Source organism: Battus philenor, unplaced genomic scaffold (genome assembly GCF_028537555.1).
Source record: "Battus philenor isolate CCGP_79_NKW_IND1 unplaced genomic scaffold, ilBatPhil1.0.hap1 SCAF_15, whole genome shotgun sequence".
NCBI lineage: Eukaryota > Metazoa > Arthropoda > Insecta > Lepidoptera > Papilionidae > Battus > Battus philenor.
In genome coordinates this window covers 10033185-10050147 of record NW_027181677.1, presented here as the reverse complement: position 1 = coordinate 10050147, position 16963 = coordinate 10033185, and the positions used below count along the sequence as shown (strand labels likewise).

Here is a 16963-nt window from a genome sequence, read left to right as displayed (position 1 = left end):
ATATTTTGTCAGTTTCTTTAAAAAGTATGATAATTAATCTAACGCAATGGTTCATTACAATACTCTAATATTTATTGTTTACAATCATAGCAACGACAACGAAATTATAGATTTACATAAAAGTTACATTTTTTAAAAAAAATAAGGAATGACAATTTTCTACATACATACTAAATATATTTTTTTGGCAGAAAATAATTTTTAAAAATTTGGCTACACTAAAATTAATTTAGATTTTCTCATAAATCCTCTATTTCGGTTACGTACTATTTAAATATTGATATTTTAGGCCTTGAAAAAGTAGTTTAAATTATTATTTTATTTACACCCTTAACTTAACTTACACCTTCTACTAAGAATTTCGATTCAATAACCAAATTTGTCTGTAGACATTTTTTAAGTTATTGTCGAAAACTATAAGAAATGTACATACTAAAAATAAGGTTTTGTAGAACAAGGCCTAAAATTCGGAATTAATGTCTGTAAACAGAGAAGTTTGTAAAAATACTTCTCGTGCTCTTTAAGAATAATTACGTAATTATCGTTATACTTAACTGGCAATAAGATCTTTATAATAATCAAATCAAACGTTTTATCACTTGATTATTGTAATAACTCCCGTGACAAAATTTAATAAATTTGAGCTAATTAACATAAGTTCAAAATGTTATGAGAAAGTTCGATATCAATCACTATTAAGAAATTCAAATCTTTTCACTTTTTTCATTCAATTTTATTAATTATTTTATATCCAGAAAATATACATCAATTTAGTAACATTTTTAAATATTTATTGAAGATATTATTTAAGATTTAATTTCTGGTTTATCTTCCTTTGTTGTTAAAAACAGAAATTAATTATTTACTAGTGATTTTAATGTAATCGATATTGCTGCTCATCGATTTCTTCGCTGTTTCTTGGACTCACCACTAACTGTCACTGTTAAAACTATCATAATAGAAAAATGGTGTCCTGGAGTGCTTTAGGTCGATCTTTCGGCATTAATTTATTAAAAAACCAAACAAAACCAGGAATTAGAGTACAAAATGTGAATTTTTCTACTAGTAAAATACTCAACGGGGACCATGGCCCGAAGGTGATGGCGTTACAACCATCGAGGTATATCGTCGTTATAGTCTTGATTACCTAACCAATTCTTAATATATAAGTGAGGTTTTAAAAAGTTGTGATATCGTATTAATTTGTAACTATAACATAAAATTTTACACAGGTGGCAATGGCATAAATTCAAGGATATGTTCCATTTTTATACTATGCTCGGATTAATTCCTGTAACTGCAATTATTTTTTACGCTAATGTGTTCATTGGCCCCGCGCAGTTAGAGCCCATTCCTGATGGGTATAATCCGAAACATTGGGAATATTATCGTCACCCAATAACAAGGTTCATTGCTCGCTACATCCACAACAACCCACAGCAGGTAATTTTTCCACCATTCGTATATAGATATAATGCAAACTTATTGCTTAGCATTATTTGTGAAATCATTATTTATTTTATAGTAAAAACATTTAAGACAAGTTATTATATACACTTGAAAATATATTTCATTTAATGTTAAAATAGTTTATTATATTGCCGATTATTACAGAGTCAGTTGACTTTTCGAGACAGAATACTGTGAGTTAATAAAACAAAAGAAGAATCACAAGTGTTATTTTGAATAAGAAGCCAGGACTGTCAATGTTTTTTTTTACCAAAAATGAAATAAATTGCATCTCTCATAATGTTGCATGTGTCTGTAAATTTCATTTTTTAAGGAATAGCTTTGAGGAACTCATAATAGTATTTACTTATTTATTTTGCTCAATATAATTAAGTCAAAACCTTTGGCCTAAATAATGTTCACTCACACCCACTTTTGTTCGGTATATGAAAATTTCAATCAAATTGGCTCATAATTGATAAATTTATCTGAAAAAATATTCATCTAGTGAAAAAACTGTACATGGTAACAAAAAAAGAACTCAAAACAAGTCCTTTGAGACTTTTTGTGATTCCTATAATCAAATCAAAAAATACTTTTTAATTGTGTTACAAACTATGGTGTTCAGATACTTGCCATGTATTTTGTAATTTCTTTATGCAGCCCCATCTACTACACAAAAACAGGTTTATTGATTAAGAGTATCTAATATAATTAAATTATAATTTTTTATCATATTACAGTAACATCAAATTTTTATTTACAGGATTATGAGAAATTTATGCACTTCCTTGATGAGGAGCAACAGAAAGCAAAACTCCGGGAATTGGAAAAGCAAATAATAAAGAGAATGTCAGAAAACCAGGACTACCAGGCCTACTATTACAGACCAATGGTTAATAAATACTTGCGTATCAACAAGCAAGTTGGAGATGACATCCACAACCGTGTTGGTGATGATTATAAGGATTAAAATGATTTGGAGCTTATCCTGGTATAGATTGTATTTAGTGATCAAGTGTATCATGCAATATGCTCTTGTAGATAAATAAAACATTTATTGTTAATTTATATTTATTCAAAATACCTAAGTACTTGTTTTTATTGAATATAAAATTAAAATAAATGTGTATTAGCAGCTTTTTCTTCTTTTTGCTAGATAATTTACTGCTACAAATTTTATTTAAAAACATAAACTGGTTATGGGTAAGCTATAAAGGAGTTAGTTGTATAGCTCATTGGTCAGAAAAAGTTTTAAAGATTTTACATCTTTTTATCACTGTATATAGTGATCATTTTAAAGTATGAAATATTGCTCTTAGATTGTGACAGGCCGGTAACTTCAGACAGTACAAAGTCTGGAGGGACAGACATAATAAATGATTACTTTTAATATGCAGTAATTTGATTTCTTTCTTACTGTATAATCATTACATTAGTTATAAAACCATTGATTTCTCAATGTTGTGTACCGTACAGTAATGGACAACAGATTAATCATGCTTTTACCTCTTCTCTACCACACCTGTAACTAATTACTGTCTCTCTCAAAGAAAATTTTCTTGTTGATGTTACTACATTATATCAAGAATTATTAGTAGAGTTTGAATAATCACATGTATATTTGTCTAAAAGTTGTTCATTGCATAAGAACTTATGGAGGTGGCTTTAATAACTGCTTATGCACAGGTTGAGGTTTTTTGTCTCGTGTTTCAGCAAATTTAAGTGTCACTTGGCCATTCACAAAATACTTAAATTATATTTTCGCTAAAACCTAACAATATTACTTAAGGTAAATATATGCAATCAAATATCCTATTTCTGAATATTACCAATGCAGAATAGGAATTGTAGAAGACTAAAAATGTGGCGCTTTTTATTATTTTTATGTCTACCACTCATGGTATGTTATATTCGCATGGTATAAATTTTAATATTGAATATAATTGGTAGAAATTATAAACAGTTATATTCACGAACCATAAGTTTTTAAGGAAATTTGAAGTGCTCTTTACTGTATAACATTTAACCAAGAAAGCAGTTTAGTTGAATAATATATAATTTAATATTACCTATAATAAATGTATAGGATATACAAGGAGGGATTTCTGTTATATGGAAATTTTCATGTAGTGTTTGTCAAAAATAAATAAAAAGCGAATATGAAGGGATCACTCTGAAATGTAACATACATTATGACAGGCTAATAACTTCTAGCAGTGGCCTGTATAAGAAACAATAATTAATTTAGGTTAGATTTTAAAAAAACTTTTTCTTACTTTATTATTATGTCATTTATTAAACATGAAAGCATTGAGTTTGAATAGGGTTTACCAAATATATACATTTACCACTTCAATGCTTTTACACCTTTTTCAGATCACTGCGTAAATATATTTATGTATATAACAAGCCATGAGGCTATTTAGAAACAGTAAGTTCAAAGACATTATTGGACATCCTTTAAATGGTATGAGGTATAAAAGGATATTAATATATCACGACAGGATATTAAAACTACATATATTTCTATCTTACTTTTTAATTTTAGTTTCGTATTTCTTTTACTTTAAATAAAAAAGAAAATGCATAAAGTATGGTAACATTGTTATTTATTTTACAGGAATTTCTAACGATTTACATTATTCCGATGTGAGGGATCCTTACAAAATTAATGTCAACACTTATATGGTAGTAATGCGACTTGATATGACACTAAATTTCCACTTTTTACCTGTTTTTTTATTGACTGGTAGGTCCGGAGAGCTAACTTAAATAAGATATCTGAGATATATTTAAAGAGATAATTGTGTTTTTAGCATGCACTATTAAAATAATTTGTGTAAATATGAGAGAATATGATTGCATACTAAAATAATTATTTTACTGGGTTGCCTGTTGCAATTTTTTAATTTTTGACAATTTGCCTATTTATTATACCAATTCTGTTTTATTACAAAATGATTTTAAAATTGTAATAACTGCATTTCACGAATAGTATATATAAAACAACATGATGTTTTTAAATTGATTTTGGGTGTGCTTAGTTCCCATTTATTTGACAGATCTGGCAAATATTGAAATGGGTATAAATGTTTAAATTAGGAAAATTAAGGGCAGTATAGTAATGCATAGAGCTCTTAATAATATTGTTACATAAGTAAATTACAAAACGATATGATTTCAATATCCCGTTCGCTCAGTCTTCGCAATTTATTTCCAAATTTGACTCAACACGTTACAGATTGCTTTTAATAATAACATTTGAATTTAAAACTATATACAAATTTCTAATTAGATAACAATTCGAAGAGGAAACATTGCAAACCAGCTAAATGTTATAACAAAACTTTAGTATCATAAAAATACCTACGGTACCATATTATTTTGTAGTTATTAAAAAAATAAAATTAATTGTCATAAAATAATACTGCTAACCGAATCTTAGTAAGTAGTAAATTGAAATTTATGGCCTTCCGAAAACTCTTATACTCTATTTCTTTAGTTTTACGATACCTCATAACGATCTCAAATCTAAAACCTAAAGACGGCTACGATTTTCTACGACGTAAACATTTAAAACGGCATCTTTATTTCGCTTTTTCTTTTTCTGCTTGTGCTGCTAACTTTGCTTCTTTCTTAGCCTTCTTTTTTTCTTCCTTCGCTAAAAGCTTAGCTTGCCTTTCTTCCTCTTTGGCTAATAACTTGGCTTGTCTCTCCTCTTCTTTAGCCAGCAGTTTAGCTTCTTTTTTCGCCTCTTTTTCTGCTTTTAATCTTAATTTTTCTTCTTTCTTTTTTTCCGCTATTTCGTTTTTCTTGTTATCGATGCTTTCGTCCTTTTTGCTTTTTTCTGCCGGCTTCGTGTTTTCTTCTTCTTTCTTTTTCTTTTCTTCTCTTTTGGGCTTAGTTTTGGGGTTATCTTTTTTCTTATCAGTCTCTTTGCTGTGGTCTCTAGATTTTGGGGATTCGTCGTTTGTAGTCTTAAAAGGTAAGAAGAAATGTTGTTTATCCTTCTGTGGAGAACTTTCTAACTGCGTAACTATCTTTTGGGCGCATCTGTAATGAAAAAAAAAGTATTTGAAATTTTGTATATTACATTTTGTAAATAAAAGGCTGTACGGAATCAATAGTCGATATATTTTGCCTTACTTTTATAAAACGACAAAGGGTTTAATTATATAAAATCTATATTTTTGTTTCTTTTTTTTAATTAAGCTTAAGTAAAGCCTATCAAGTTGAAGTAGCAGTGAGCAGGCCACATAGCGTGCTGAACTGATAGCCGCTGTAGCCTGAAGGTTCTGGAATGGAAACCACGGATCGGCAAAGGCGGCGTCGGACCTCCACGAGGTGGACAGACGACCTTGTTAGTAATATGCTGGATGCAAGTCGCTCCCAACTGATCTTATTGTAAATAAGGAGATGTATGTCTAGCAGTAGGCGTTTGACAGCTGAAAAGGTGATGATGATGATGAAATTAAGCAAAAGAAATTAAAGATGTCTTTGAAAAACTTCTTTACTTTGGTTGAAGCCATTCCAGAACATTTATTGTTCTTATCGTCGTTTTAAATCGATAAATGATCACCAACTCTCTTTTGTGATCTCTCATGCGCATATAACCTGATTCGAGTAGACGCACAAGAAGCCGCCGCAGCACTTTCGCGTCGCCCTTCGCGGAACTCCCTCTGGAATTCTCTGATGGGCGGAAGCCTACCGGAAGGTTCGCCAGCGGGCCCGCCCGTGTAACTATGCATTTGATATTCTTGAAGTCGAACCTGAAATAGAAAAAATTAAAAGTATATAATTTTGTTAGCAAAAATTACAAAGCGATCTATCAAAACATATACACACATGTATAATGTTGATAGAATTAAATAGGAATTATTTAAATAGGAAATTCAAAGATTTATTTCAAAATAACTTGAACCGAAAATTGTCTGAAAATGATTCAAAGAGAACAGTTAGTCGTTATTATTTCGTGACTATCTATTTCCCAGTCTATTAACTACAAATAATAGACGAATGTTTAGTGATTCGACTTAGATACTTAAAAAAAGGAAAACTTACTTCACAAAAGGATTACTTTATCGTATAAGTATAGTATTTCTACGAGAGCTAACTTTTAACAATTTTTGATCAGTAATATCAATAATAATCAGTAATACTTAGTCTATAATACGGATAATATAGCGCCTGTGAAAAATTAAATAGATAATATTTTTATACGATAAAAATAAAGATAAAATAAATTTAAACAACATTGAAATTTATAACGGGACTTATTGATCTTCAATTTTTTTTAATAACGTGTTATATTTGTAGAGAAGCATGAAGAAATTCCACAACAATACGTGTTTCTTGTAACTCCTGTGATGAAAGTTAATACCGACCGATTGTGCGTGTACCCAATAACTAATATATATGGTAAGAACATATAATATATTGAGATTCATATCTAAATATAACTATGGATGTAACCATATTGCTTCTGGACGTAGGCGTTTTTGGGTGATAAATGGACAAGTCGACTATGTAAATTACAATGCGTGAAACATGAGGCCATTAGTTGAGTAAAAATATAATTTTTATAAATTTTATGGGTTAACGGTTTTGCGATAATTGTCTGTAGTTAGTAGCAGTAGCAGCTACAGACGTTATCACATGTTATGAAGGGATTTACTATAATCTCTGGATACCAAGATCTCATCCAGGTAACGCCACATATCTTAAAAAAATACTTTATTACTTTCATACCAGTACAAGAGGCAGTCAAAAAATAATAAGACCAAAAGACATTCTGCATAACAATACAATCTGCAGGTTTCTTATAAACGAAAATAAAGGAGTATTACGACTCCTTTAATTGTTCATAGCTTTAACATTACCTATTAATTATAAGTATATATGTTATATTCATATGTTTGCATGTTCGTATATGTGTTTTGTACACTTTAGCTACCCATTATTCATACTTCAACTGTTTCCATACTAAGGTTGTAAGAAATTGCCTCGTGTGAAAAGTCCGTCCCCCATTGTACTTTTTTGTTCATTGTTATGAAACTATTTACATGTATTCTAGAGTGTACAACAAATAATATTGAATTAAATTAATCAAATTATTATAAATCGTAATTGTAAATATATTAACTAGATCATCATTCGACGTCCACTGAAATAGGCCTCCGCTATAGATAAGTAATAAAACCGATTGGAAGCGTCTTCTAACGACACTGAATATAGCGTTTAGATTATAGTAAGAATAGAGTAGAGGTAACTCTGCGATAGAGTAATGAGAATTGCGATCGTAGGTCACGGGTTCGATTCCCGGAATACAATATTTTAAAATTCTCACTTTATCCATTTATTATACATGATAGCCACTACTCACAAAGAAGTTGGATGGGATGGGACGGGCAACAGCGTCCTCTGCGTACCACAATATCACACTGAGATTGCCTAGATTATGGTATATTCCTGCATAGATATCTATAAGACAGAATCATGTCTTATGCATCCATGGGCTGAAACGGCGATATAGGAGCTGCATATATAAACCTGCTGAATTATAAACCTGTGGTAGTGACATTATGAAGGTTTTTTACAGTTGCGCGGTGCATGAGTTTTACTACTGTTGCGCTTTAGCTGTCTACTTGACTCGAGTCGTCGAGTTTCATAAACTAATAAAAAAGTATTTATATAAAATTATTAAACATTTGGCGAACAAAATGGCGGACATATTTCTTTAACTTCGTCACGGACTTTTATTTTCGCCTAAAAATTCAAACAAAATGATTTAAACAAAGTTTGCCTAAAAGACAGAGACAAAAAAACTTGTCTTAGTTCGTGTGTCTCTATATAGATTGCGAAAGATAACATTAACAATAGACTAATAAAAATAATTTATGTTATACACAGGTTTAGATACGTAAGTAAATTTAAACAAGATTCAACATTTTATTTTTTTGTGATCAAATTGTAATACACGTACAGCTAGATATACATCTACATTATTACAGAGAGGAAGGTTTCAACTTCAGTAATGGAAAAGCAATGAACTGTGCCAGCTTGGCATAAAATCATTCATATTGAAATAATAGTCTATCTAAATATTTATGAAAAGAATCAAACAGATAAAAGAACTTTTTAGAAATGATGTTTGTGAAAACAAAAACTCCCCACAAACTATAAAAGTTCGTAATCCACCATGGCGTCTGTGACAATTGCCAACCTGAATTCTATGCTATTCCAGGAGCCTCGAACTGCTACATACTGTTATTTCATCGGATTGGGAGACGACCGAGGTCTTGATTGGACACTCTATGTACAGACCAGGCCCAAGGGCTCCCATGAGGGGACCTCGACTGTCACTCGTTGATAATACACGTTTAGCATTCCGCGACGATGGCTGTATCTAATGGACGTGATGTGTCTTATTGTCGTCACGTCCTCCGGAAACTCGAGTAATCTATATTATTGTGCTCCTTAATTTTGTCGCATAACATTTTGTGTTGATTATCTTGAAGGTTCTTAAGTTCCTTGTATTGTATAGACATATAATGAATATCGTTCAATTTTAGTGCTTAAACATATGTAAAGGGAAGTTAAATCGCACGGTCATTTAACAACAAATCCGTGAAATTATGCAATCAGGAAATTTAGATTAGTAAATGAAGGCCAAGCTAACAGAGAAACGAAAATTGAGGGGCATTTTTTCCATAACTTTTTAAGAAAAAAATATGCAAATGATACACTACTGAAAAAAAATGCCTTTTGTGAGTCTTAATTAAACCAAAATAAATAGGATTTATAACAAAACAGCTAAGAGCTATGTTAAAAAAAACTCGATTCCATTAACGAGTGACATTTTATAACAAAGAAACAAAGTGAATACATCGAGATCCATTACGCATTCTCCATTTATAGGGAACAGTATTATTTCGCAATTTCTTCATATTTAATAGAGGACATTTTATAAAGATATTATTATTTAGTTCTTTCGATAAAACGAAGTAAGAAATGTAGCCAATAATAATAAAAAAATGTATGAATATGAATGAATATATTTTTAAAGTTTCATTTCGAAAACTGAATATTCATTATCATTAACAAGTGACTTATAACAAGGTTCGCGCATAACATTACAGTTCTACAGATTTCCATAATGCCAAAAGCAGTGGAAACGTCATATCTGCGTTCATCACCTTAAAACACGAGTATTATAATTTTAGCCGAAATTATTATTTAAGGTCGTAGATTGAATTACGGCAATGCATTTGAGTCTAGTGCTTAGTACTAAGCGAATATTCGCTTTTATTCAATGAATTTTATTAAAATTATTTAGGAACACAAAAAAATTATAGGGGTTTATAATATTTTCTAATTTACTCAAAGTTGTTAACAGCGGTGGTGATTTAGTGGTTAAGTACTATGTCTTTATAGTTATGGGGAAACCAGCATCTTTTGAGGTCAAAATTTCGAGAGTTAAGATTTATCGGCGACATCACCTTTATTTACATGAATAGCTGCCTTAAAACAGTTTGAATGTTGAATACCAAAATAGCAATAAAGGACTCTGACAGGTTTTGTGTTTCATTGGCGACCTCACAGTATCTCACTGAGCCATGAAGAGGGGTATACTTGAAACTCGGGAGATCGAACCAGGAATGCGGTAATTGGTAAACGAACGAAGGAAACTGACATACTCCACCTGTTTAGCAAGTTGGCGTGGCAGTGAATGGGCCATATTGCTCACAGAACAGATGGCCACTGGGCTGGAGCTTTAAGATTCTGGAGTGGATACCACGGATCGGCAAGCGCAACGTAGAACGTTAACCTACAAAATGGACACATCAAAGTCGTCTGCCTATCTTAAGATCGTCAGAAGACATTAGATGTAGGCCGCTACCAACTGCATTATTTGAAAATCTTTAGGGGAGGCCTATCTTGTCCAGGTCCAGTAGATAAATGCTGAAATGATGACGATGAGCAATGCTGTCTTTTGTGATCTGAACTAGTTTGTATATATATATTTACTCATTTACACGGTGATATTGTAATGTATACATCAAAATTTAAAATTTATGGCTCTACTCAGCAGATCAACATTTATATCCGGTGATAGCTTACTACTTACAATGTACAAAAATACCTGACGATTCAATAGTGCATATAACTACCTACTAAAATAAGAATACTTTAAATTTGAATTTAGCAAGTATACCTTCATGCTGTGGTGTTGGGACCGCCTCAGGGAGTTGGACGCGGGCTGCCGGGGCTTGGGCGGCGCTGTTGCCGGCGGCGGTCGCGGCACGGCCCCGAGACAAGCGCCGCCGCATTTGGAGCCACCGCACAGCTTGGTTGTACAGCTGTTGCTCACATTGCCACCACTGTTTGACGACACGGAAGACACTCCTAGAACATTAAGTACATCACTGTAGGGATGCGTATGTTATTCGTGTATATATATATTGTACAAGTATCGGTCGAAATAAAGGCTACTATTTCATTACTAGATGACCTTTCTCATGCCTCTTAATGAGGATATGAAAAAAAATGGGGAAGTACTCCAGCCGTTTCCGAGTTTTGCGTTAACACGAGAGTATCAAATTTTCGCTACTTTGTTATCATCGCTTTACGTTATACTTTGTTGCAGTGTATTGCGAGGAAATATAGCTTTATAATGTATTATTAGTAAGGTATTAGTGATAAATAATTAAATATACCAAATTATTTTCCAATTTCGTTAATTTATAGTCATCTTTTACTATGTGTACGGGGGCCGTTCACCGTTAAGATACTTTAATACTTTATGTTAACATATATTATTTCTTTATGTTAAGATTATCTTAGGACATTTAAGAATTTTTTTAATTATTATTTTCAGAGCAAAGGAGCGTTAGCTTTTGTGACGTTAATTTTCCAGAGTGGGTCGCAGAAAGAGTAACGTTTTTACAATGAGAGGGCAAGAAATATAAAATTTCAGGTGACGTATTACAGAACGCCTCTAGAGCAATCTGAGCCTAATTTGTTACGGAACCAAATGAATCTTTTCTATAATAACAGTTTTAAAATATGATTAGAATTAAAAATATATACAAATACGTTTGTGAAAACATCAAGCCTTAATTGTCTGAGACACAGGAAGACCTTCACAGGTGAAGGTGAAGAGAACATTTGTAATAATTACTATTCAAATGAATATAATTATTTGAATAATACAATTAAAATAGAATAACAATGTTGTAATCATTTACCGTGTCCGTAACTATCGTATATATTTAACGTAGTAGTACTCATTCTATTAAATAATAACTAAAATTTCAGAAATTATTTTGTTTCTATTTTTTTCATATTACGTGTACCTTATTATTTTTTTTTACAGAAAAGCGTAAGAAGCTCAAAGCTATTTGACCGCGTAAAAAATAACATTATAGTATTTTTATTCGGTGATTAGGAACTGCATAACCTTAGAAAACAACTAGCAATTCCTGCCAATACCCGAATTTTCTAGTAGTAAACTGGTTTAAAATTGCTATCGTCACTTAAGGATAATCGCAATCTTTAAAAATTATTTTTTTTCACTTACAACCGTGATCAGTTTTTGCGGCGACTGATGTTTCACTAGGCGCTTGTATATGTCTCGGTAACCAACATATACGAGGACCTATCTACTATTTTTTTTTATTAAAAAACTACGTCAATTATGATCTTACCTCAACATTTTTTTTATATATGAGAAAAAACCTCACAAAAACTTTAAGTACATACGTCAAAAACAAAAAAACAAAGTACATTTAGTCTTAGCACGTCCGTGGCGCGGACAAATGTCCACATGGTACAGGGATCGAAGCGTTATACGCACCTTAATGGCTAGACAAGCAATTTATGTTGTTAAATATTTTATTTTATTTTTATTTTATTCCCGAAACGTATATTTGTAATAGTTATGGCCACTATTCAGTTAATTTAAAATGTCTGGGTTTATTTTTCATTTTAAAATAGTCCAAATATAGACAGGGATGCAGGTTTAAGATGTAAAAGTTTTAAAGGAGTTAATGTATAGGTTATTTCTCATGGCAGCCACTGCAAGGCATGGGTCTCCTGCAAAGATCAGCTTGATGACCACATTGAGCGACTTCCTGCGACCTTGTCTATATTGCCAGTCCAATTAAGGGGGGGGGGGGGTGTATCCACGCCGCATCTACCGGTTCTATTTAGTTTATAATTTTCAATTGTTGAAGAAATTAAAAAGACTCTGGTTTTTATTTTTTCTGTGTGTTATTATTTGTTTTAAAATATTGAACACTAATAATAAGTTATTAGAAATAGCGTGATAGATTTACCGGAGATGGAAGATTCCCCGCTGGTGACGGAGTACAAGGATGCTGAGGCGGGCACCGAACGCGCACCTACTGAGTAGCTGGACACAGACCCGGGCACACCCCACGACTTGCTGCCCGCAGTCGACACCTGTCGTTAAGAAAAAATATTATGAAGGATGATTGGTAATAATTGTAAAAGCTTTATGTATGGTACACCCTCTTAAAACTAATGGTTTAAAAATTGTGTATAATGTAGTAATATATTTGGGAATATTTAAGTTTATAGTTTATTACTTTGTAATAGATTAGTTAGATTTATTTTTATGTGAGTGGTATCCCTACGACTGTCAAAAAACGATGTACGTCAGGAGAGGTTTATGCGCGATGGGTTGAAGGACAGACGTCATGTTATTTTTAAGAAGAAAATAAAGCATTTTCCGTTGTTAAAGATTGTGTTCAAATTGAGCCTCATTCCCACATATATAGTAAGAAAATACTTTTTAAAGTTCGGATTACTTATATATATATTTATATACTTATATTGCTTATATATACTTATATTAAAATTAATTATTGCATATACATTTGATCCTGCAGACTTTGAATGAAGAATCACACCGCACTGGCCGATCGTCGGTCCGGCACGGTCAGCGTAACGCAAACATCGCGTATTCAAACTGCCGCGCATCCGTACAACTTGTTTTTGGGCATTTCGAAAATTGTTTCACATTGACAGAGTTTCTTTAACTCGACGTCTTCTTTTATTTATATTAAATAAATAAAAGAAGACGTTTCATTTCTGAGACACTGAAAACTGACAAGTGACTGGCCTGTCTTGTAAAGTGTAATAATATTATTACTTTATGATATCAACTCGCTTAGTGACGGTTTTCAGAGAGTTTAAAGCAAATGATGTTTATAGTTACATATGTCATATTTCCGTGTGTGAATTCGTAGATACTCTGTCATGTTATGATTTCAAGAAAAAGATTGTGATGATAACGACAGCGGAGCACCTGTACCATTACCATTCCTGTTATAGGAGCACTTGTTGAAATGTCTATAGTCGCTAGCTACGACACATACGGAGGTTAACCATATGTTTATCGAAAGCCTTCTGATTTAGTTTTGTGTCAACTCCGCGTGTCTATCTCCATTACCATCCGCAGTACACAACGCAATGTCTCAAGCTCTACAGCAAGGTATAGCGGTCGAGAATCAAAGGTAAAAATATGTTTGAAAATGAACAAAGTGAATTACGAACGGAGGACTACATTTCGAAAGAAACCACAGTGAATAGGGTAGTAAAAACTATAGATAAGAGGGATCATCATTACACGCGTGGATAGATGAAAATACAAAAGATTTTCGGTGAATGATTGACTTAAAAATCGATCTTAAAAGATATGTATGAAACTTCTTAGGTAGGACACTATTATAAAGACCACAGATGTTTGAGTATCGATTTCTTTGTGGTCTGTGCGGAAATGAAGAATCACATCACATTGGGCAGAGCATCAGTCCGGCTCGGCCCGCGTACAGTTAACATCACTCATTCAAACAGCCGCGCATCTTCTGATCTACTTAGTTGTTATTGAAATAAACTTCATCATTTTATCCAAGAAGTTCCGTTAAATCGCGTCTTGTTGTTTTATTTATTTAATGTATCCGTGGGAAGCAACGTAGTTATGAAAACTGCAATAGTGTATGTGTGTTTTTGTTGAAAGGAATTCAAATCAAATATGTAAAGTGCAATAGTGCAGTTTGTTGAATTTTTGTAATCCTCACGTTCCACCTATATTAACTAATTACATCTTTGACAGCAAACTAACTAGAATGTCTTAAAATACACTGAAGTCTTTAAATACTTATAATAAAAAAATTCTGTTAAAATTATAAACGTTATAACTTTTAATAACTTAATGAATATTCACAATGTAAGTATGTATATTTTTTATTCAACTTTTGCAAATTTGCATTAAAATAATTTATTATTTATTCATTCTGTTAACTTTTACAAGTAAATGAATGAAGCTGCAGTAGCACCGAGACAGGACAATTTTTTATGGTCGATCAATATCTACTTTTCAGTTAAATTTGACAAGGTCTCGTGGCATTGTCCATGACACAGTTGTTTCAGAAAGGCAATTCGTAAAATTCTTTTGCTTGAAATTAATTGTTATTTTCGCATCCATCTCTATACTACAGAGCAGTGCCAGCTTAGTAGTTGAGCACTGTGGTTTAGAATTCGAAATAGCGAGTTCTATTCCCGACAGGCAACATCATCATTTCAGTGGTAGACGATCGTATAGGTTTTCACTGTAAATTTATAAAAAGATCGGTGGGGAGCAGCCTGCATTCAGTGTCTCGCGACGACCTTAACAACCAACGTAGGTTTTGGTAGAGTGAAAACAGGCTTTGACTTTTTTATTTTTGTTTAAATTCCAAGGACTCAAACAAAACACAACATTCGTTTCTTCCGACTGACGAATCAGATTATAGTTATAATAGGAAGCTGTACTCACTTGCCAACTCTTGCTGGTAACAAGACGCGGAGCTTGCCGTAAGCGCAATATCTTGGCGCGACAGATGACACAGCGAAGTGGCAACAAGCGTTGGCTCACCGCCATCTGTATGGTCTTCACAAAGCACCGCCTGCACACGACGCGATGCCCGCACGGCGAGGTCTGCATCGTTGCTTTTGCATTTACGCAAATTACACACTGTAAAACAAGGAAATGTTGCAGTTTATTCCACCATTTTTTCTAAAAAAAATTTAAAAATATCATTATTTATACTAATCATCGTCATCATTTTAGTCGTAGGGCGTCCACTAGTAGGCACACATAGGCCTCCCACAAAAATTTCTAATAAGACTCCTTGAAAGTAGCGTGCATCCAGCGTCTTTCGAAGATCTTAGCAATGTCATCCTTCCACCTCGTAGATGGATATCATTTGTTGGGATTGCTCTACCGTAGTCTCCACCCCAACCTTAAGGTACCAACGTCCATCTGTTCTGCGCGCCATGTGGCCTGCCCACTGCTATTTCAAACTTTAATTAACCATGTTATGTAAGTTACGTTCGTTCGTATACGGATCTCTCTCTTCATGTCTCGTAAAGCGACCATGGGCTTGCCAATGAGGCCCCTCTCACCCTGGCCCTCGACATTAATATCGACGTAATGAGATAATGTAACTTGGCTAATAGTGAAATTATATCAATTATGATTAGTTTATTTACTTTATAATCTAAGTGAATGTAAGCACGAACACAATTATATGGTGCAATATTTAACAATACTGCATTTTTTGTGAAACAAAATAAATAATAAAAAAATTGAAATAATAGTTATAGTAACCGATCGAGACGAGATTTAAGATTCTTAGGCAACCTAAGAAGGTATTACGATTGGCTAAACGTGTTTCGTATGAGACCAAAGCCGGGGTAATTTTTGGAGGTCCTTGCATCAATGAAACCTCATCTGAGTGGAGTGACCTAGAAGATGGCGGCGATATAAACCGGTGTAATAAATTAATTAACAGAAGTTCACATAAGACTTCTTGAGTTAATTTTTTTTCTGTAAGTTATAGGCAAATTATTTGACCTTTGTCTTGCCTGATGTTAAGCGATGATGTGGTCTACGATAGTAAATGTTTGACTAGAAGACTCTCAAGTTAGAGTTAGCTGGAAACAACTACAACGTTAAGTTGTTAGATTCCTTGGCTGTTTGCACTATAAAAGTAGTAACAAAACGCTTTAATAAGTTTCGACCGCTATTTTTTAGCGCTCACCAAAGCCTAGTAAAACATTAAGTTACTGTAAAAAAGCCTTACACCTTCAGCGCTCTACCACGCCCGAAGGAGTTGCAAATGTTAATTTGCAAACACAATTTGGCAACGACAGAAAATATTTAAACAAAAATAAAAAGCAAAAAAAGACTCCTATTTTAAATTTATGTACTTTTTTGATGCTGAAAGTGGTGAAAATATTATCTGAATATAGAAGCTAGCCAATAATAGATCAGGTCCTCATTTAGATTCGTCTCACCTTATCTGACATAAATTATTGCATTACTTACTTCTTCCTCGGGCGACGAAGCTAATTCGGGCTCATTTTCCTCAAGTTTATTGAGCAATTTGTCCTGTAACAAATGAAAGAATTTTTTGTTAGGTAGCTGCCTTACATGAGATATACA

General features: G+C 32.8%; 2 protein-coding genes across 2 annotated transcripts in view; one reads left to right on the top strand and one right to left on the bottom strand.

Annotated features, from left to right (window-relative positions):
- The first annotated feature begins 929 nt into the window (after positions 1-929).
- On the top strand, positions 930-2516 carry ND-SGDH (NADH dehydrogenase (ubiquinone) SGDH subunit). Its single transcript, XM_068761678.1, has 3 exons — positions 930-1120; positions 1233-1443; positions 2216-2516. The coding sequence occupies exons 1-3, from the start codon at positions 966-968 to the stop codon at positions 2420-2422; spliced, it is 573 nt and encodes a 190-aa protein (XP_068617779.1). The 5' UTR covers positions 930-965; the 3' UTR covers positions 2423-2516.
- Positions 2517-4844: 2328 nt separating this feature from the next.
- LOC137918856 (neurofilament heavy polypeptide) overlaps positions 4845-16963 on the bottom strand; it is a 92172-nt gene continuing 80053 nt past the window's right edge. Inside the window, exons 3-8 of the mRNA XM_068761783.1 lie at positions 16847-16909; positions 15293-15490; positions 12789-12915; positions 10667-10857; positions 6067-6221; positions 4845-5505 (exon numbers count right to left, since the gene is read on the bottom strand). Coding sequence (XP_068617884.1) covers positions 5040-5505; positions 6067-6221; positions 10667-10857; positions 12789-12915; positions 15293-15490; positions 16847-16909 — 1200 coding nt within the window. The 3' untranslated portion in view covers positions 4845-5039. The remainder of the gene's footprint in view (positions 5506-6066; positions 6222-10666; positions 10858-12788; positions 12916-15292; positions 15491-16846; positions 16910-16963) is intronic.

Coding starts and splice junctions, on each gene's coding strand:
- ND-SGDH (XM_068761678.1), top strand. CDS start 966: ATGGTGTCCTGGAGTGCTTTAGGTCGATCTTTCGGCATTAATTTATTA. Junction 1,121..1,232: donor ATGGCGTTACAACCATCGAG/GTATATCGTCGT, acceptor AATTTTACACAG/GTGGCAATGGCATAAATTCA. Junction 1,444..2,215: donor TCCACAACAACCCACAGCAG/GTAATTTTTCCA, acceptor TTTTATTTACAG/GATTATGAGAAATTTATGCA.